Source organism: Harpia harpyja, chromosome Z, assembly GCF_026419915.1.
Source record: "Harpia harpyja isolate bHarHar1 chromosome Z, bHarHar1 primary haplotype, whole genome shotgun sequence".
In the NCBI taxonomy this organism is placed as follows: Eukaryota; Metazoa; Chordata; class Aves; order Accipitriformes; family Accipitridae; genus Harpia; species Harpia harpyja.
The window spans coordinates 13,669,346-13,690,017 of NC_068969.1; the positions used below are offsets into that span (position 1 = coordinate 13,669,346).

Genomic DNA, 20,672 nt, shown 5'->3' on the forward strand with positions numbered 1-20,672 from the left:
GTGTCTAGTCTCACATACTTTCCAGGCAGTCAGAGAAAATGCCACCACAACCATCTTGGCCTTACCCATGATAGTCACATCATATTCGATCTGGAAGAGTGCCTCCTGGCTGCACTGCCGCAGGATGTTGATAGCATCAGCGTGGGTCATGCTGTGCAGAGGGATCCCGTCAACGCTCAGCAGCCTGTCCCCAATTTTCAAGGACCCTTCCCTGTAGGAAGCCACAGGCAAAAGGGGTTTTTGTTATATGTATATGTGTTTGTTTATATTTAGATATCTTTTCTATATATATTTTTATATATATATATTTAATACATTTACATATTGAGTGGGTGTTTGTGTGTGTCTATATATATAAAAGTCAATTACTTTGATCCTGCAGGAATTGAACACTCCTTGGGACAATAGTTTGGGTTATTTATAGTACGAGGCCCATCATATTAAATTAGCGGCATGAGACGAGATAGACTGCCTCCTGCTTTCTTACACAGCATCAGCTATTCATTTGCACAAGCTTAATTAAGTGGCTGCCTCTGGAAGAGGAGGTTCTGCTTATAACATCTACATGTGGGTCAGCCTATGAGCACCGGAGCCATCCTCCCCACACACCACAGGTCCCACACCACCCGTGTCGTTCCACACCACCAGCATGAGAAGCCTTGGGGAGGCACCAGCAAGGAGGACAAGAAGGATACACATCCAAGAGCATGGTGAGAACTGCCAGGCTGTCTTGTGAAAGAAAATGTTGGAGGTGCAACACGAGCATTACCTGTCTGCTGGGCCACCCGGCCTCACGTAGGTGAGCACCAGCGGTCTGGACTTGTGCCAGTCTTCATGGGCTCCCCCTGTAATCAAACCGGGAAAGCCGTAAGTCACTGGAGGTTTGAAAGTCTGAATGAGAGTGCTGAGAAAGGAGAGACATTTATCACGTAACAGCTGACACAGCCTGAAAGGAAAAAGACTGCCCTGGATTAGGCAGCTGGCAGTCCTTGAAGGCTGCACAGGATGCTCTCCAGGACATGCTTTCACTTCTCAGCTGAGGTTTAGGACATTCATCTTCTTACTTTTCTCTTCCCTCTTCCCAAATGACCTCTGCCAGTGCTTGTGCCCTCTTTGTTTTTCACTGGTGAAGCTACTAACCTCTCAGCACGAAGCCAAAGCTGTTGCCTTCCTTGTAGAGGGACACCTCGATGGTCTTGGGAATAATGCCAGCACTGCTCTCTGGCACTAAAGGAAGAAAGGAAGACCCAGTTACTACCAGATAAACCTTTTCCACACCACCCTGCAAAACAATACCAAAACTCATCCAAATGGCATTGGAATGAAAGTCTAGCCCAATACCCATATTGTAGCTTCCCTGTTTGGAGGCAAAAAGAGCCCAACCTGGACGCGTGAACCTTTCTCAGAGCCAACCATCGTGTTTTAGGATGATTTCACCAGCTCAGCGTTGTGCATCTCCCTTCAAATTTGTCTTGGTTAATACTCTGACATTCAAGTAAAACCATCTCGTTTATCAACTGGCTTTAATGCGTTCAGCATTACTCAAAAGCCAGAAGCTTCTGCTGCAGATGGAAACTTATTAAAAAAAACCAGCAGCAGAGTACGGAATCAAGTCACCGGCTGACCTTAAAGAAAATGAAAATCCCAAATCCTCAGTGCAAAAGGTTGGGGTTTTTTTCTCTTACCTCTCATATTTTGACTTTAAAAAAAGATTAAGTGAATCCTTTAAACTGATCCTAGGGGCAATTCAGTAATTTTATGTTAAATATACAGTACTATTTAATGTAGAAAAGTAAAGAAAAAAAGAAAGAAACTGTTTCTGTCCCTTGCCATCCCCTGCTATTTAATGATTTATTGAACTGCTGCAGTAAATATGGGACAATTTCCTAGTCTTCTCCAACCAGAACTCCACATGGCATTTCAACCTGCTCCACTCTGAAAAGATCAATTCCTAATCTTCAAACCAAGGGCAATGAATGGCCACAAGGATAATCAGAATAAAGACTAAGAGCTTGTCTTCAACCTGGCAGATTGGAGCTGAAGGCTCCCCTAGGCACGTCTGCACTAGCGTTTCCCCTTGGCTCAGGAGGGGGTTTTTGAAGCAAATCTCCCCCCGTCCTCACTGACCACATTGGTCCTCACTGCCAAGCACCCTGAGGGCTAGCAACCTGCACCCAATTAGGGTTAAACTAACCCTTAAACTAACCTCAAAAATGTACAGTGGCAGCATGGTACCACCTTGCAGGCCAGCAGCCCTGGGGACCAGGATACAGTGAAGCCAAATAAATGCCCAAAACACTGTCCCCCACGCAGCCGCTTTGCTCCTGCTGCCGTGTGCAGTCTGCTAACAGGGACACAGCCTGGAAATACTGCAGAAGGGAAAAGCTCAAGGCACAGGAAGGCTCCCAGCTAAGGGGTGATACTCACACGTCAAGAAAAGGGTATAAAGCATCCACAAACGAGTTCGGAAACCATCCAATTTCTGTCTAAGCATCCAAGCATGAAGTTCTGCAACAGCCTTTCATAAGACCATGGGGAGCGGGGAAACCTAACCTAGTGTTAACGCAGGGTTTGGTTTATTTATGAAAGAGATGATATGACACAGTGGCCTGAAAACTAGACTTGGATTTGCAAGGTCTCTTCCAAAGCAGGAAATTACAAAGTGGGGACAAAAATTCAAACCCACAAGCACAAGTTATTGAATTGCACTATATTTCTGCTCTTTGCCCAGGGAAAGAGAAAGAAAGAGAAAGAGGCAGGCGCACACAGCAATAACAAACCCTCACCGCAGATAAAAGCCCACAATGAACTGGAGCAAGGCAATAATTGACAAGTCCCTGTATTTTGCAGTGCCTCTTTGTTTGGATTAGTCATAAACAGCATCAATAATCTCACTGGAGAGAAGTCACTATTTCAGTGTGCTCTTCCTGCTCATTCAGAGGTGAGGACATTTTGCATTGCTGCTATTGATTGAGCCATGCAGTATTGGCACTGCTGCTTAGCTAGTAAGTACAGCTTATCAGATTCCTGACAGCCAGACTCACAGCTAGGGAAAAAGGTTAAGAGTTGTCATCTCTAGTGTGCATGAGAACATGGAAAACTTGAGACACAGTTTGGTTTACTAGGGTTGTATGCAAAAGCTAACTAACGTTTACAGCAGAACAGAGGGGGATAATGGATAGAGGTTCAGCTAATTCAGGTTATATATTTTTTCTTAGGGCTTTATATGGTCATTTATATATTCAATACTTTTCATGTAAAGGCAGCAGCTATAGCAAAGCTAGGAAGTGTAAGATAGCTTCCTTTCTGGCACAAAATGTTTAGATTTCATTAGTTTTGTTTCTCCTGTCGTCTTATTTTTAGTTGTTCTATTTCTTCTGCCCAATCATCCTCTGATTGATCTGGGTAACTGAATGAGTAATAACTGGGGAGATCATTTCACAATGGAAAGACGGTGATGAGAAACTGTATTGAGGAATTTGTTTTAATCAGAACAAACAAATGAGGGCAAGAGCACATAGTCTCCCACATCAGGACACAAGCCCTGTTAATGTGAGTTGGGCTTGCCAGCTTCTGCCAGGGCCCCTTAGCTGGAAAGCAGATTGTTTCAGCGTCCTTTCTGAAAACACGTAACATTTCAAAGCATCTTGAGGAATAACAGCACTTGCCACAGTTCAGAAAAGAGGATCTGGCAATACATGCTTAAGACTGAATAAAAACTCCTGTAGCCACACTCCAAAAGGGAAAAAGAAAAACAAGCTGAAGCAGCATCAGGAGGCAGATTGGCCTGTGCAACCGAGTCACTCCAAGGCAAGACAGACCTAATCAGCCATCTCCCGCCGGTGTGCATGAACAGGCACCCACTGTGCTGGAAAAAGCGCTCTGCTCTGACTGCACACAGCTCTGCAGCATCCACCGCGGCGCTGCAAACAGATGAAGGCAGAACGTCAAAATGCCCCTGGATACTGCCTTGGCCATGACGGCTAATGCACAAGCAAGCCCAGCTGTACCCCAGGACAAAAAGCAGCCAAGAAAAGAGAGTAGCGTTATCAGAGATGCACCCACCGGCTGGCGGAAGCTCGTACTCTACTTCCAGCACTACCCTTTCGCCCACGTTTTTCAGCAGGCTTATGATCTCGTCATGCCGCAGCTTGGTCAGGTTAATGCCATTCACTGACTTGATGTAATCTCCGACGTTCAGCTGGTCACTTCTGCAAATAAAGGAAAAAAAAAAAAAAAAGCAGTGGTAGCACAAAGTCTCTGCTACACTCAGCCTGGACGTGCCTGGCGAACCTTTGGTCACTGGAGGACTTTCTGAACAAGCCACCAAAGCTGGGCTGATCTTAGCTGTGTGATTGCATGTGCCTGCTACCAGAGGGAAGTGCTAAAATCGAAGCCATCTGTCTTTCCCAGTGGCAAGCATTCAGATGTGTACATGTAGCAACAATCGCGGTCTACGTGTTCACAACCTCTCTTTTTGTTGCTCAGTTCCCATTCGTGTAGAGCAATCAGTCAGAGAAGCACACCAAGAGCTGTCTGAAAAAAAAAATCCAGCAGGGAAAAAGAAAACATCTTTCCTTTTGCCTGTTTTCTGCAAACTTGTTCAATTACTCCTTCCCTTTCTCTGCTTCTTGGAGCCTTTCTTTTTCCTGTTCCTTTTCTGAGCAAATAACATTACTTACACACTCAGTATTCAGAACAGATACAATATTAAACCACTTAACTTGATCAAGATGTATTGTACCACGCAGCTCTCCTGACAAGGCTGCCTAATTTCACAGAATCCCAAATATCCCTATACAAAATTTCAGAGCAAAATTGCACAGAGCATGGGAAATAACTCACAATAGAAGACGTTCTACTTACTGAAGCAACAACTTTGCATTCTGGGGCACTTGAAAAAAGGGAGTCAGGTGCCAACTATTTTAATTACAACTATATTCATTCAGTAGCTAGAACATGCAGCTATTCCTCTCCAGTATTACTGTGCTCTCTGCACCCCATTTCCTTTTCTCACCTTGCAGCCAGTCCTCCCGGCCTCAGATTGGAGACTCTTGGCTTTCCATCTTTGTCTGTGCCACCTGAAATGGTTAACCCAAGGGTACTTCCTTCCTTCTTAATCAGCTCCACGATGGTGACCCCTCTGAACTCCTCTGAAAGATCAGGAATAAAGACAAAACATTTCAGTGGAAGGCACATTCCTCCCAATCCCAAGGACACCCTTCTCCTACAGGTGGTGGGAGAGCAGACCTGGGATGACTTGTACAATTAGCATGAAGAGAAAGCTTCAGTCTATTTAAAATTAAGTTGTGAAACAGAAGGGTGTCCTGGAGGACCCACAGCAGTGGAGGGAAAATGTCTGCATGCAGGTCTGGCAGGCAGGACCAAGCAGGACAAGGCAGAGGAGTGAGGGCTTGTGAGAGAATAAAAACCTTGTGTTTCAAGGTGCTGGTGCTGGAGGCAGTGGAACGACTCAAAACCAGGCTGATGGGATCTCTGCAATGGTCCAGGGAGACTACCTCAGGAACTAGGTTTGTTATGGAGTGGGGAAGGTGTTAGGAGGGCTACGTGTCAGGCAGTCACAGTTACCATGTAGGAGGATGCTGTGGACCTGCAGTAGCTGCCTGGATGAACAGAACAGGGTGGTTCTTAAAATATTGTGATTAAAAAAAAATCACAAGACATCAATACAGTTGGGAGATAAAGAACATAAAGAGAGGGGATGGGATCCTGCCATCAGCAGGGGAAGGAGAGAGAGGCATGACCTTCATTCATTCACAGCAGTTTCCCCACCCGTCTGCACCTGGTCTAAGTCAAACTTCTCCATATTACCCACCTCATCTACAGCTGGAATTGAAGACATGAGTCACTTTTACAACATAACTGGTTCCACATGCACTGCAAGCCATAATACATATGGCAGGGTCAGGTTTAGGGGATGCACACCCCATGGCTGCTGCACCAGTACTACTTCTTTGTTTGCTGCAGGCAGCATACATTTTACCTTCCTTTAGTCCAAGATGACACTCTTGTTTGTCCAGCACCTATATATAAGCCCGACCTGATCCCAGCTTTGATCCCATTACAGCTCATGTCTGGGTTTTACAGAAACAGGGTCCCTAAACTATTCCAACTTCTGGATGGAGGAGGGGAGTAAGTTAGCAGGAGAGCCAGCGCCGGCCCAAGGAAAGACCAAGAGCTCTGCGGAGTCGGCAAAAGGCAGCTCGACATTAACCCACATGACGGCACTCGCACTCTTTGCTCAAACAAGGACTAGCCCTGGGGCAAATCAGATGACTTTCATGCCTTGCCAGAGCCTCTTCTAAGAAGCTTTTGCAGAATTTGTCTACAACCTGATCCATCCACCTCCACTGTCTCTGGTGTACTGAAATCTCCCACAACTTTACAGGAGGAAAACAGTCTCCCTCCCACAGGGCACCTTTCTCCAAGGCCTTGCAGGAGAATGTGGTGACGGGCATTGGCAGCGCACAGAAAACAGCAGTCCCACAGCTGTGGACTAAAACCAACTCCACAAATGGCCCAGGAGTTTGTTTTCACAGCAAACCCCACCAGGCTTAAATGAGACGCTGTATTTGGAGAGGGAACATTTGAAACTTCTTGCACACTATGATTTCCAGAGCAAGGCAGGGTCTCTTAAATAACATTGACACAGAAGATCCATGCTGGTGCAGGGCTTCACCCCTCCATCCTCTTTCACTGGGAGAAAACACGGTGTCATTTGGCACTGTGGTGCCTCATCACTAGCACTTTGCTCCTTGTGTAATGCCACTGTGACACCAGAAATTGCACCTCCCTTCGAGTCCTGCATGCACTACCTATTTTATAAAGCACTTCCAAGAATAATCTGTGCACTTGATTAATGTGAGCAATCTAGCGCCAGTCTGGAAGGCGTTTAGGCACTGCTGGGCACCCATTTAACGTGGCACTGGCAGCTTGTTGTAAAACGTCAGGTTCATAATGGTTCTGCTCTTTAAACTCGGTTTTGATCCCTTGCCAACTACAGTAGCTTAGTTTTCAATTCACCAACCTAAGATCCCAGGGGCTGCCAGAAACTTTGTGGGGGCTCCCCGCCGTGCTGGAAGGAACACCATCCGGCACTATCCTGCAAATTTCCTCTCAACTACAGACATAACTGATCAACACAGATGGTGCCGCAAGGGGAGATTATTAGCTCTTCAATGGGGTTTAATTTTGATCCTTGATAAGTGTTTAAAATGAGAACTCCCAGAGTGCAATTACCTATTGTTATGGGTTCAAGGAGAAATCACTGCTCTGAAAAAAGGCAAGTCCCTGAGGTCAATCTATCAAGATAAGCAATAAGGGATTTTGACCAATGCCTCTATAAATCTACTGCCACTATCACAGACACACACAGATGTAAAAGTGAGCTGGTTAAGCAGGATCTGGTCCTTCAAGACGTAGTGTTTAAGTGCCATATGAGAGTAGTCTTGGATTTCTTCTATTGGCATATATGCTTGGATTTTGCTGCTCAGAGCATCCCAGGGCAGGAAGAGCACACCTGAATTTTGCCCTGCCCGTTGAGATGTCTTGAGCTGGGGGTATTGGACGTACTGGCTCTTGTGAGCGGGGAGTCAGCCGCTCTCCATCAGGGCTGTGGTACAGTGGCAACGTGTTGCAGAAACCCCCAGAGAATGCAGAATATCCCCCAGAAAAAATGCTGAATGATGAAGCAATAGCAAAAGTACCCCGTTTCCTCCCCATCCCCTACAACACTCTAAGCCAAACCTGTGACTGGGTCATTAACGGTCAGAAGTCAAAATCAAGCCCTGGGCTTTATTAGGAAGACGATGAGTTTTCTAGAGCAACCCATCCAAACCTGCTGGTATGCCGCTGGCAGACAAAGCCCAGCACCAACAGAGGCAAATGTACTACTGTTTCTCCACTCCCTCTTCAGCCCCTGGGGGTGTTTCTGTTTGTTTTGACTAAATATCAAAACAAACTTAGTCACACGTGGGAAATACGAAGCTTGCCAGACACTGCTCGTCTCCCTCCCCGCCCAGTGAGCTCAGATGTGGCAGTGCTTCTTCCCTCTCTCCTTTGCTGCTGTTTTCCTCTTTCTGGGTGTCAGCCCAGCACAGGAACCAGTCCTTTCCCAGCTCCCTGTAACCACCATAAACAGCTCTACACCAGACTGTGATTGCACCAGTAACATACCACTCACTGAGATGAGTTACTACCATCCATTTCTGCCCTCCAGCAAAAGCCTTGCTGAGAGATGGACCAAAATGGGTGTTTTGGGGTGTTTTACCCATTTTAGGGGTAGCCAGGTAAAGTGTAATGGATGCCCTGATGTTTTGGAACAGGAGCTGATCGCCTCCTTTACCTGGGATGCTTTGCCTCCTGGAGACAAGGGCTGCGTCCATCCCACCAGAATCCTTGCTCCCCTTCGAGTAAGGGCCATCGTCTGTGAGCAGAGCAAACACAGAAGCTGAAATTAGTACCAAAAGCAACAAAGAACAAAGCCAGAGCACTTTAAAATGTTTGTCCTGGTGACACCAGAATTGGGATCGCATCCGTTTCACAGACTGTAGGCAAGAAAAAACACTACCAGTCCTAGCTTTGCACTGCGCCATATGGGCTATCTTGCTTTTTAGAGAGGGAGGGAAAGAAACAAGAAGGCAATAACATTATCTGATTTATTCCTCTTGGAGCTAATCCATTAGGAGACAACAAAATTCCCTTACTCCTGTAATTATGTGGAACAGCTGAGGACAGAGAAAGCTGTGGCATTAGTCTCACAAGTTTTAAGCCTGTCATTATGCTTGTGAAGAAACTTATGGTCTTTGAAAATGGAGTTATACATCAGGACACTAACAGGGCACTAAATCACTATACTTGAACGAAATTGCCTATTCTTATAGATCCCATTATTTCAAAGTCACATTTTCCTGCTGCTGTTCCAGCCTCTGTACAATATAGAGAGCACCTTCTCTTAAGTGATTTGAAGAAAAAGTCAGAGGAAAGAGAAAATAGTATTATGCACTGTAAATGCACCATCCAGCATAAGTTGAGATTTAAATTTAAAGTATTTAAATATCTTTGTATTCTCCTTTAGGAAGACTCCTATATGGCATAGAGGTTATTTGTGGAGAAGGGAGCACGCTTCTACAGATTTAATTGCCATCCATCTAAAATGTCAATTTTTATGGCATTTCCTAAAAAGCCGGCACTTTTTCAATCAATAATTTCTAGTAACCATATAGTATCACATAACTCCCATTCTCAGTGACCATATTCCTGGATTGCCCTTCCCAATTTTCAATAGCTGTGAAGGTTTAGAAGTTGTACATGATAGTATAAATACGCGTTACTGAAAACCATATCCATTTATTCCTGTCCATAGCTCTTAAGTAACTTAAATATAAGTTACAGAGAAGTTTTTGTCTTGCTGCATACAAAGGGAATGACAATTTTTGTTCAGCCCCATTCCAGATAGTGGTCTATACACAGAAAAATCAAAACCAATGCTCAGTTTTCTGGCAGCCCACTTTGCCCACAAAGAGAAAAATGATGGTGTAAATTGAATCATGTGGGTTACGCTTAACTACTAGAAGGGGAATTTTGCTCAAGGGCTTGAACATTTTTTAAAAGTAAAATGAAATAAGGTTCCACCTAAAGTAATTTCCAGAAAAGAAAAAAAAAAATTATCTAGTTTTAATTCTCTTTGCCCCAGCTGAAGTAACTTCACAAGTTGACAAAACTCAGTGACAAGTTTTGGCTGACTCAAATCTGCATTTTCAAGCATAAAAATTTTCAGTTGAAAAATAAACACCACTTAGTTTTTCAGCCCAAATTTTGCAGCCCATAGAGGGACAATGTAGATATCCAGACCCTGGACTCTTCTCTTGCATCACTTTGAATGCTTTTCCATCACCACTAAACTGAAGATCTCTAATGAAGCAAGAACTAGCACTTGGCACTAGACCATCACCAAGCTATGCCAAGCCATTGCTGCCAAAACACATTGAACCTTGATACCCAAGCATCCAGGACCTCTGTGAAACAGGGGAATGAAGCTCTGCCTTTCAAAAAATAAGGGGAAGAATAGATAGGATAAAACAGCACTATCCTGACCATGGAGATCTTGCAGCATTACTCAATGCTGACAGTGAAAGCAGCAGCACTTGGCTAGAGAATTACAGCAAGCACCAACGTGAGCCATTGATGTCAGATAGGTGTCGGTACAGCCTAGCATCAACTCTGAGAGCAGAAGGCTTGAAAATGAAATTTGCATTTTTAATAGCAATGGTTCTTTGGGTGATGGGGAGGCCAGGGTCAAGGTTCTGGGCTTAATGACTCTCAAAAGTTTAATTTACTTGGGACAGTTTAACTCCAGCATCCAATGTTTTAAAAAAAAAAAAAAGCAAAGCCCCATGCCATCTATTCTTCAGTAGCTGTTTGATAGTGATAAAGATTCAGATCTTTCAATCTCTGGCACAGCTGGCCATGTTTATCTTAATTCCTCCCTCCAGAAGGTTTTTCCTAATATCCTGCTTTACTCTTTCTCTGTCACCCCATGCCTTGCAGAACTGCAGAGTCAGACAACAGGGATGGTTTTGGAGTACAAAGCAAGGTGGCATTTCCCGGGGCAGAAGCAGGACGATGCTGAACCAACTACTCCCTGCCCACACCACTCAGCCCAGCAGCTACAACCTCCCTTTACTTCTTTCCCAAATGCAGCAGCACGTTGGGAGAGGAACCCCGAAACAGCAGCTCAGGATACCCAGCATGAGGTTGCTTTTTCAGCACTGCAAAAGGCACCTGCAAAATACCCTGGGACATCCAGGACTGGAGCCTCTCAACGCCACTGGAGCATCAGTGTGCCTTCGGTCACACAGGACACTGTGGATGGTGAGGACCACCCCAGCATGCAGCCTCCTTCCATGTGAGAGCATTGCTGCCAGCCCTGACCCCAGGTAACATGCTCAAGGCAGCAACATTCTGCTGCGGACGGGATCCCTGCATTCCTGGGAAACCACGCAAGATGGTTCAAAGCCAACTCCATAATCTGCTGGCAAAGTAAAGCAGTCAACCATCTGCTTCACATAAACACACCACCCTGGACCAGACAGCCACCAGCGCCCTTCTGCGCTTCATTTCCCCATCGCAACCCCAACCAATATTGATATGAAACCCCAGTTCGCTAACGGTTACCCTCCCTACCCCAACAGCTGTTGGCAAACGTGCCTTGGCTTCCATTTCAGCAAGCAACCAGGTTGCCCGTGCATTAACAACAGCTGCCACCACCAGCCAAGCGGCCAAAAGCAGCGACCTGAGCTACAGCCGCTGCCACCAATTAGCAACGCACCCCCCGCACAGTCCTGTGCTGCTTCGTTGACAGCCATATCAGCCGGCAAATAATTAGCACCACGGCTCCCCTTCCTCTATTGCTTCTCCCTTCCAAACTCAGTTGATTATGTGAAAAATGCTTGGGTTTTTTGCTCATTATCTGGCTAAAATGTTTGAACAGGAAAACAAGCTGCCACACACCGCCTGCCGAAGTGTGAATTGGCATTTGCTTGCATTAGCATCCCTGCCGCTTGGCTCTTTGTTCATTTTCAGCCGATTTCCTGCTCTGCCACTCAAGCTGGTATTAATGGAGTCACTTTTTTCTGAGCTTTTTTTTTTTTGGGGGGGGGGGGGGTGGTACTTTGTTTTTTTAAAAAAAGAAATTCCTTCTTTTTGTGCTCTTAGTCATTTCTCCTGCCTAGCATAGCATCAATTCAGAGGCGAGGCTAGTAACTAGCCTGATTGCTCAGTTGGCCCAAATCGCAGTGCCAAACTAAGCACTGAAAATTCATGAATCTTTCTACTCCCTAAAATTGGGAAAATAACTTTTTTCTTTAGGCCTGCGCGGGTTCTTTTTGCAAGCAATCAGTGCTGGAGCCATTAGAGGTGTATTTTTCAAGCTTTTTCTCTCACACCAAGTGGGCCAAAAATATTCCAAAGAAAAAAATTATGTAATTGGTGATTTTCAAGCAGTGGTGTTAATGCTGACTCTAAATCTTTCAGAAAAGTTCACCAAGTACACAAGACCCTCAATAAAACTGAGCACACAACGCTTTCCATATATTGATCCCATGGGAATCTATGACAATATAGAAAAGTTCCTGTAAGTTCTTTGACGATAGTTTTTGCTTACTAACACCAGGGAGAGAAGAGCTCCCGAGTCCCTATCCCTACACACATGGATTGAGGTCCTAGCCTGCAGCAACAGTGTTGAGTAGTATACATCTCAAACAGTGACAAAAAAGAAGAGGTAGTCCCGTCTCATTCCCTCAAAAACAAACTTGACAGATGAAGGAGTTGGAAAAACATCTCCTTGCTTTAGCTGAACTACTGGGGGCAGGAAGAAGGGAAGGTCAGGGCAAAATCCAATATCCCACCCTGCTGCCAGACAGTTAATGGCAGCTCTCAGCAGGGCCCGTAGTCAATGGCACTTCAGTGGCTCTAGTGCAATATGTCAGGTCCAGACAGGGCACTGTAACATTTTATGCTGTCCCTGTTTAATTGAGATTGTGCCAGTAGCATCCAGGTCTCCAGGTAAGACAACCCAGGAGCTAAAGATCCCCATCAGAGGCACCCTCCCCTTGACAGGTAGCACGGAAAGTGACACAGGTTTACCCAGGAAGGATGAGGCGTAGGGAGAGGTCAGGAAAATACAGGTATTTTCCAGTAACTTTCACCCAAATAAAAGAAAATTGGCACATTCAGTCTTCCTCTGCCTGCCCCACAGGGGAAATCCCAGGCGGGATTTGGGTCAGCGCAGCGAGGAGCAGCTACTCTGCTCAGCCACGCAGCAAGAGCCCAGCATGGGAACACCGCAACTGCAAAAGAGGCAGCCCAGATCGGAGCCAGTCTGCCTCCCGAGCGGAACAGGTGGCTCAGCCTCGGTAGGAAACCATCCGTTTCCAGAAGAGCCCTGTTGTGCACGAGACAAAGCAGGGAGTCAAGGGAGCAAAAATAAGAAAAAAAAAAAAGGTGAAGGGGGCATTTGAACTGTTTCATCGCCTGCTCTTGCTTTACTCAGGTTGGGGGTTTTTTCCCATTCCTTGGCTTAGCAGCTCACCACGGAATGTATTGCCTGAGAAACCAGGCTCCCCAGCTGCGAGGTGCAGCCAGCCTGCCCTCGCTCACTGGACTGTACTGGGAAGTACCAGAGGGGCACTGGCGGCAGCAAGGAGAGCAAGGGCTGCCCAGAGGTTAGTCTCTCAGTGATTAACTGGCATGGGATTGTATAGCTGGAGCTCTGCTACTTGCTTCATAACACACCATTCGGCACTTCAGCTCCAGCGATGGCCACAGGGCCATAAAAATGTCCTGTCACCTGCTCTGCCACCAGCACCACCGCTTCTGCCTGCTTTTTTCACCACATAATGTTTTGGGGATTATCTACTTCTATCCTGTACTTTAGGGGAGAGGAAAATAAAGGAGAGGGGAGTAACAGCTGTCAATAATTGCAATCCAAAAAGGAAGGGAATAAGCCCAGTTAACTGGGGGCATGGGGAGAAGTGGATCTGTGCAATGTCCTCCCTGACTGCCAGGCCCCATGGTCTGTCCCGATAGCAGCCGACCCAATCTGTGTCTTTGGGTTGGGTTTTGCTGGTTTTTTTGGTTTAAGAACTGGGGCATTGATAGAAAAGACAACTTGCTCCACAAGCAGCAGAACTTGGTTTCCTGATTTCTCATGGCTGTCTCTGATGTGGATTCTCTTAGGTCTAATAGTAAGGTTGAATTTACATCCCCACCCTTGCCTTCTCACTGAGGGCACAAACAGGAGTCTCTCCTCTAACCAAGATGCTTGTTGGCCCATTAATCATCTAGCAGCCAGCTGGCTGATTTGCAAGGGTCAGCTGCATACACTTAAATCAATCTTAACTCCTAGGAAATCCACATCTTCTCTAAACTAGTGATCCCTGGGCTTCCTGAACAGTTTGACCCATTTGTGGAACCCTCACCAACGTTGACTTGCTGCCTTTCTGAGACACCCCATCAGTCCCCAGCTTTCACAGAGCCAGTGGAGATGTCCTAGGCCAAATTCTTTCTCTGTAGCAACCAGCAGCAAAACCAATTTCAATAACACCATGACTTTTCTTAGTTAAATTCCCAATGGGATATGAGCACAGGCACCAGGATCTCCTGACATCAGTTAGGTGTCAAGCCAACCTCTGTTAAAATGGAAAAAAAAAAAAAAAAGCTTCCTCAGAAAGAGCACTGATTTAGGAGTTCATTATCCCTGCCGGGGGGGGGGGGGGGGGGAGGAAGGGGTTTTTTTTTCATTTAGAAGAGTTATTAGTCTATGTTATTAACAGAGATCACCTCTTAATGAAAATCAGCATTGGCTAAATAAGATACTGTGACAATTAGGCTTGCTGTCTGCACGTTGTTCAGATTCCTGGATTGCTCTAAGACAGTTCCTGCAGAGAAAGTGCATTAATCTTATGGGAAGACCAAGAGGTAAAGCCTCCCATTTGTTTAATGGAAAAAAGACAGTTGGAGACAGTTATTTTGCCATAGGGTAATTGCACTCCTTGTTTAGAGAAATGAATGCTAAAACAGCGTTAAGAGCCAAAAGCTGTCCACGCTAAGGCAAGCCGGTATTTTTTGCTAGAATAAAAGCACGAGGTTGGAAGCAGGAAGCCAAATGAATAAAACTAAGTGCAATTTGATCCATTTTGAGGAGAGTTATTTCTGTAAGTCAAGGAAGGCATTTATCTATAGTCAGGTAAAGAGCAGTTGGGTACGTGAGAGTGGGTCAGGCAGCTAGTGATGATTCAAACTGCAGCTGCCTGGGAGCTAGTCTTCAAGGCCCAGGATTTTAAAGATATCTGAGAGCCTGAAGACACGGACATGTACTTCAAAAATATCCATCTGTATCTTTAGGCACCTAATCACCTTTAAAAAGTTGTCATATTACTAGAAGGAGGGGAGGGAAAAAGAGATATATCCATGCACACCCGCTGTTCTGAATCTCAAATTGGTGTTTAGCTCCCAAATTACACAGCCTCCACTACAGCCTGGCCAGGGGCTGTACCATCATTAGAGGAGGACAGTAACGTAATCCTTCCCACCTCTCCCCAGGCTGACACTTCACATGGCATCACACCCGGTGGCATTTTATGCACCAGTAACTGGTTTGGGTTTGATTGCAAGGCTGTACACAACCAAACCTCCAGCACATCCCCCTAAGGGCAGTTTGGGTTATTTTAGCACCGCCGCAGCAGATCAGAGCTGGCTGTGTCAGCTCTGCATGAGAGCAGCACAGCGGTGGCCTCCCATCTTCAGAGCACTTAGCCTCTAACACAAGAGACAAGTGGATCTAAAGAGGCTAGGACAGGAAAACAAAAAGCTCATTTTGAATACCGTTACAAACAGATTGCATGATTTCCTGAAACTACTTAGTTACGGAGTTCACCATGGCCTAAGAGCACCTCCCACATCTCCGCTTCAGGCAAGAGACTCTGTTTCCATGAAGACTCTGTTTCGCAGCTTCCTCAAGCCTTCCTCAGCAGGTGGCTTGAATTTTCTTCTGCTCAACTAAATCCAAAGTTCCTTAGGCCCTTGGAAAATGTGTACCTGAGTTCATTAAGCCCAGTACAGATGTTCAGTTCTTTTCCCATCTCCAGTAATGCATTGCTCCAGCTCTGTATCAGAAAATCGAAAGAAAATAAATAAATAGAACCCAAACAGATGAAAAACATCTGCCAGTGATCTCCAGACTGCTTTTCCTAAAATACTGCTAAAGCTGAGTTAGAGTTCATGATCCTGCCCTACGTAAAACTAGCCCAAGTAACCAGCAACAAATACACTAAATCCTTAGGCAAGACAGCCCATGCTTCTGTGAAGTGCCTAAAAACAAGAAAAAAAATGCCACTTTTGCTTTAGGATTCTGCAGCACGATTTCATTGTCATGACACTGACTGTTTTGCTCACTGCATCAAAAAAAAAAACAAACCCAAACTTTAAGAGGCCTAGTGTTTCCTGGCTTTTTATTTTCCAAGAGGTGGGGTGTGACATTTGGAAGTATGCTGGTGAAAAACGCAATGCCCATCAGAGATCTTCTCTCCACCTCCATCAGTGCAGGGCACCCTTAATGTGACTCTCCCATGGCAGCCACTCAGACCTGAGCATGGCTTTGAAATTCTTCTCCCTTCCTTTGCACCAGTAAGATTTTTTAAAAAATTTTCCCCTTAACCAGCAAGGTTAGACTGGAATGGACCATGTTATTTTGGGAGCAGCCTCTCCCTAATTTCATAAATACACGTACCAACAAATTTGTGGTACAAATAGCAGAGGCTGCCTGTTGCGAAGAAGAGCCTCATATTTTTCCCTTCGCTGGCAACAAACCCCCTCACAGCACATATTCATAAGTTACACAGAAGACAAATGAGGGCTTGGGGAAATGTTTTCAACTCCTCTTACCACAAATTTTCTGAAAGCACAGCCAGAGAGGACGGCCATGCCATACAACAACTGCGCTTGCTGGAACAAAGTCCTTGCCCCAGAGATGACAACTGAATTTTCTCCTATTTTCCCAGCTACTTCTGGTGGAAAAAAAACATCCCAAGAGCATTATCAACCTGCTGCCCGTACCTGCACTGGCCCCACTGCAACGATGCTATGCTCCCTTCCCTGGACTGGGAACATGCTCCACCGACTGCAGCTACTTGTGCCATCAGAGGTTTTTGTGGCATCTCCTCCATCTATTTGTGCAGTCATTACTCCAGGGAGAACTTGTCCAAACTTCGTCATTATTCCAAGAGGAGGTCATACTTCTTAATTTTCTCTCCCCGATACACACAGCATGGAATTCATCTCCCCACACCCTCCACGTCTCCCCTTCTTTTCTTTTAAAGCCTGTATTCGTTTATCTACCAACCCTTCTAAGGCATGTATAATATCATAACCACCTGCTGCTTTATTCACAGGAAACAGATCTATAAAAGATACAATAGCCTATTGTTCAACAGAAAACTCCATGCTTTGTTCTTCTGTTTTTTTCTTTTTAATAAGAAATGAAAATTACTTTTAAAGGAACAATTTGTTTCAAGCAACCATTTTCAACCAAAATTATATAGACAGTTATTTGCATAGCAGTAGCCTTTATGAGACCAAGATATGAGCCAGAACATGCCTCTGTTATCAATCAGGTTGGCTTCCAAGGGATACTAGTGTATTTTTTCTGCCCTGCAAGCCCTCAGCAGATACACAACACTGATGGAAGAAGACTCCTGCTTCTCATGGAGACATGAGAAGAGTTTCACCATTTAGTAGACAAGCAGATGATCTACTTTGTGTGTGTGTGTGTGTGTGCACTAACCCCATTTAAGTTGGCTCTGCAGAGAAGCCGGGCTTTGGAAAGATTTAACCCACATCAACTTTCACAGGATATTAAACACCTCCCAAGGACTGATCCAAGTCCCATCTGATAAGAATGAATGCTGGACCCAGCTTGCAATGCCAAAATCTGGTACTCCTCATGCTTTCTTTAAATACATAGCATTCCATAAAAGAGCATAAAAGGGGAAGAAATAAAGACGACACAATTTAAGAATCTGCAGTCAACCTGCCATTACAGTCATGTCTTTTATGTACCGGAGACATTGCTACAATGCATTGTCTGTCACTCCTTATTGCTTTGGAAGCCAGTGCAGGTAACTTTATTTATCTAACCAGTGCATCGGAGAGAGTGTGCGATAGAGGACCTGGAAGCAGTTCTTAATTTCCACTCAAGCTGTACTGAGAGATGGAAGAAAAAATACCTGAAAAAGTGACTAGCATTTTTTATTAAACCCAGCTCCTTTTTTTTTTTTTTTTTTTTTTGCTTAGTTTTCTGTGAAAATTAACTTCACATGCTGCCTGTACATCCGTCCATCTACTGTCCCTTTGCACCTCTGGAACCCAGTGGCTAATATCCATCAACCTGTGGGGGAGACAGAGCAGCCTGAAAGAGGATTATAGTCCTGTAACTTTCATTGAAACTGTGTTTTGAGTAGAAAAGACCCAAATTATTGCTCTCAGCAAAGCAAAGAGCTGCTGCGTAAACCAGCTCTAGACCAGCTTCACCACTTATTTTCCTCTGCATGGTAGGGAGGAGAACAAGGGATATTGGATGCAAAACTGTTGAAAATAAATGTTCTTATGCTCTTCTGCTCACAGAGGAGCTTTTGTTGTTCTTCTGAAGTAGCCTGTGATTTCTTTTCTTTCTTTAATTTAAAAATATCAGGGACAATTCTTTCCCCATTCTGGTGAAGATATGCTTTTGTTCACTAAGTTAGGCTTATTAAGAACTTCTTGAAGGATAGCATAGGCTGGGTCTTCAGCACAAATAGCTTCTCCCAAACAAAACCCAAACATCCTCACTTTTATCCACCTCTTCCAAAGCATCCTCAAAAAAAGTAGATACCAAAAAGGTCCCTTTTCACTCAGTGAGCCCTCTCCAGTTCACTTTTCTTAAGCATTCCCCAGCAAGATTTGAATTTCTAGTGTTAAAGAATAAAAACAAAGAGGGAAAGGGAGAGACACTTCCCTTCCCGCAATCCCTCTCACCTTCCCAGGCATTTTCAGACAGCTTCATCAGTTTATATTTATGAACGACCGAGTGGCAGGGGAAAATATGCAGTTTCTCACCCCTCCCTTGCAGGTCACATTTGCACGCACAGACACACACACATTATATGCGGTAATTTTGTGCATGAGGGACAAGAATACTGCAGAAACCAACTCGATGAGATTATTATTTCTCAATAGTTCTAGTGCCTGAAATGGTGTTATTAAAGTTACATTTTCCAGTCAATCTGGCAATTTCTCTTATTAAGCAGTGTAGACTGTACTGGGGAGAATCCAACAATAAGCTAGAAAGATGAAATATTGCTGATATACTGATTGTGTTATCTGAAGAAACTACCTTTCAAGAGTAAAAATTAAAGAGGAATAAGATACGTTTTCAGACTGATCTTTCGTGAAAGTTATCCAAGTGAGCAATTGTAATATGGTGAGAAATGACCGATAAAGTCTAACACTATTCCCAGGGAAGAATGCCTCTCTAGATACAACTGGGTTTATTAATCTATGCAGCAGGCAGCAGTAAATCCTAGCTGGCAAGGGAGTACAATTCCCCCTATTAACTCCATGTAAGCCTCCAAACTTTTTCTTGAATATGGAGATGGATAAGAAACACAGCCTGCTGAATCCAAACCCTGGGGACTTTCCTTCTTTCAAGCACCAAATGCTATGCTAAGTGGCTGTGGAATGAAATCAAATAAAAAAGACAGCTCTATTGTGGCTTTCCAATCAAATGAAATTAAATACTGTCAGTTTATTAGACTTAAGCACTCAAACCACTGGTGCCACCTAAACCTAGAGGCCACTATTACCTGCTTGTTTAAAAACCTGAAATTAGTCAAAAAGCAAAAACAAGCTTTGTTTTAATGAAAACCATCATGATTGCTTTCGCTGCGCAGGGTTTGGCACTAAGCTGCCTCCCAACTGGGAAGGTTTGTCAAAATGTACACACCCAACCAGGCAAAAGCTTTTATTTTTGAGGTACCAATAAAGCCAAAAAGATTTATCAATGTCCATATTACAAAATACTTTGTCTTGGGGGTTTTTTCTGTCTTACCTAACGCTGGGCTTGGACTCACAGAGGTCCAGGGAGGAGATGGGGAGACAGGACTCAGGAGCCATTGGCAGTGCCAAGAACTGAGCGCCCTCGTGCATAGCCTGGGTGTGAATATGCAGCACAAATCAACAGCTTGGGCATGACAGAACAGGTAGAAGTCAGGACTTCCAGCTTTTGAAATGGAGATCAATTTGCTGCAGTGATAGCAACAGTAAATTCTTTGACCTATTTTGCCTTTTACAAACTCCCTTTTGGTCCCTATGATCTTTGCTTTAAAAATAGTACCTGTTGTCTTCCATCCTCCAAGATCGTATAAAAGAAGTGTCAAAAATCAACAGGTTGTTAACCTCCCAGGGAGGGAAGGAGTTTAAGAAGAACAAGGTAGTGCTGTACTGAAGAGAAAGGGAGAAGGCAATGAGATCTGGTATATGAGCATCGCAGGAGAGCACATTACTCTTCAGTGGAGAGGTAGAGAGCCAGAATTTGGGAAGGAAAGCTGCAGAGATTCATCCTAGATTTTGGAATGTGTGCACGTCCTCTCTTTCCACTGAATGAGAAGAATTAACCTCCTGGACGTTGTGTTACCAGGTGCCTTGTGATGATGGATGGGCATCTTTCTAAAAATCATTTGGCAGCCCTTAGGGGATTCAGAGCATGGTTTGCAGAAACTGGGCTAAGTTCTTTGACCTGTATCATGCAGGGGGTGAGACTGGATTTTGAATGGCTCATTCGGGCTGAAAACAGCCCGGTCTTAAAAAAAAAAAAGCGAAGGTGCTATTTGGGCTGAAGCTGGCTGAAAAGAAAAATCACAGTTCAGTGAAAAGGCCATTTTTGTCTATAATAAGTCTTTCCTATGATTCTGGCCAGCTCAAAGCTTGAGATCCCACCTCAAATGAAGCAGGAGGATACATCAGTATTTCTGCAGCAGAGCCAAAAGCAATGAGTGCCCAGGTTCTCTGAGCTACCTTTTTCTGCTGAAAGATGCTCAAACAGAGGAAAACTGGAATAC

General features: G+C 44.7%; 1 protein-coding gene across 3 annotated transcripts in view; it reads right to left on the reverse strand.

Annotated features, from left to right (window-relative positions):
- Positions 1 to 20,672, reverse strand: part of GRIP2 (glutamate receptor interacting protein 2) — a 294,431-nt gene that overhangs the window by 54,617 nt on the left and 219,142 nt on the right. For all 3 annotated transcript variants that reach the window (XM_052777589.1, XM_052777590.1, XM_052777591.1), the window contains exons 2-7: positions 8,366 to 8,446; positions 5,018 to 5,153; positions 4,066 to 4,211; positions 1,141 to 1,227; positions 770 to 845; positions 66 to 211 (exon numbers count right to left, since the gene is read on the reverse strand). In XM_052777589.1, coding sequence (XP_052633549.1) covers positions 66 to 211; positions 770 to 845; positions 1,141 to 1,227; positions 4,066 to 4,211; positions 5,018 to 5,153; positions 8,366 to 8,446 — 672 coding nt within the window. The remainder of the gene's footprint in view (positions 1 to 65; positions 212 to 769; positions 846 to 1,140; positions 1,228 to 4,065; positions 4,212 to 5,017; positions 5,154 to 8,365; positions 8,447 to 20,672) is intronic.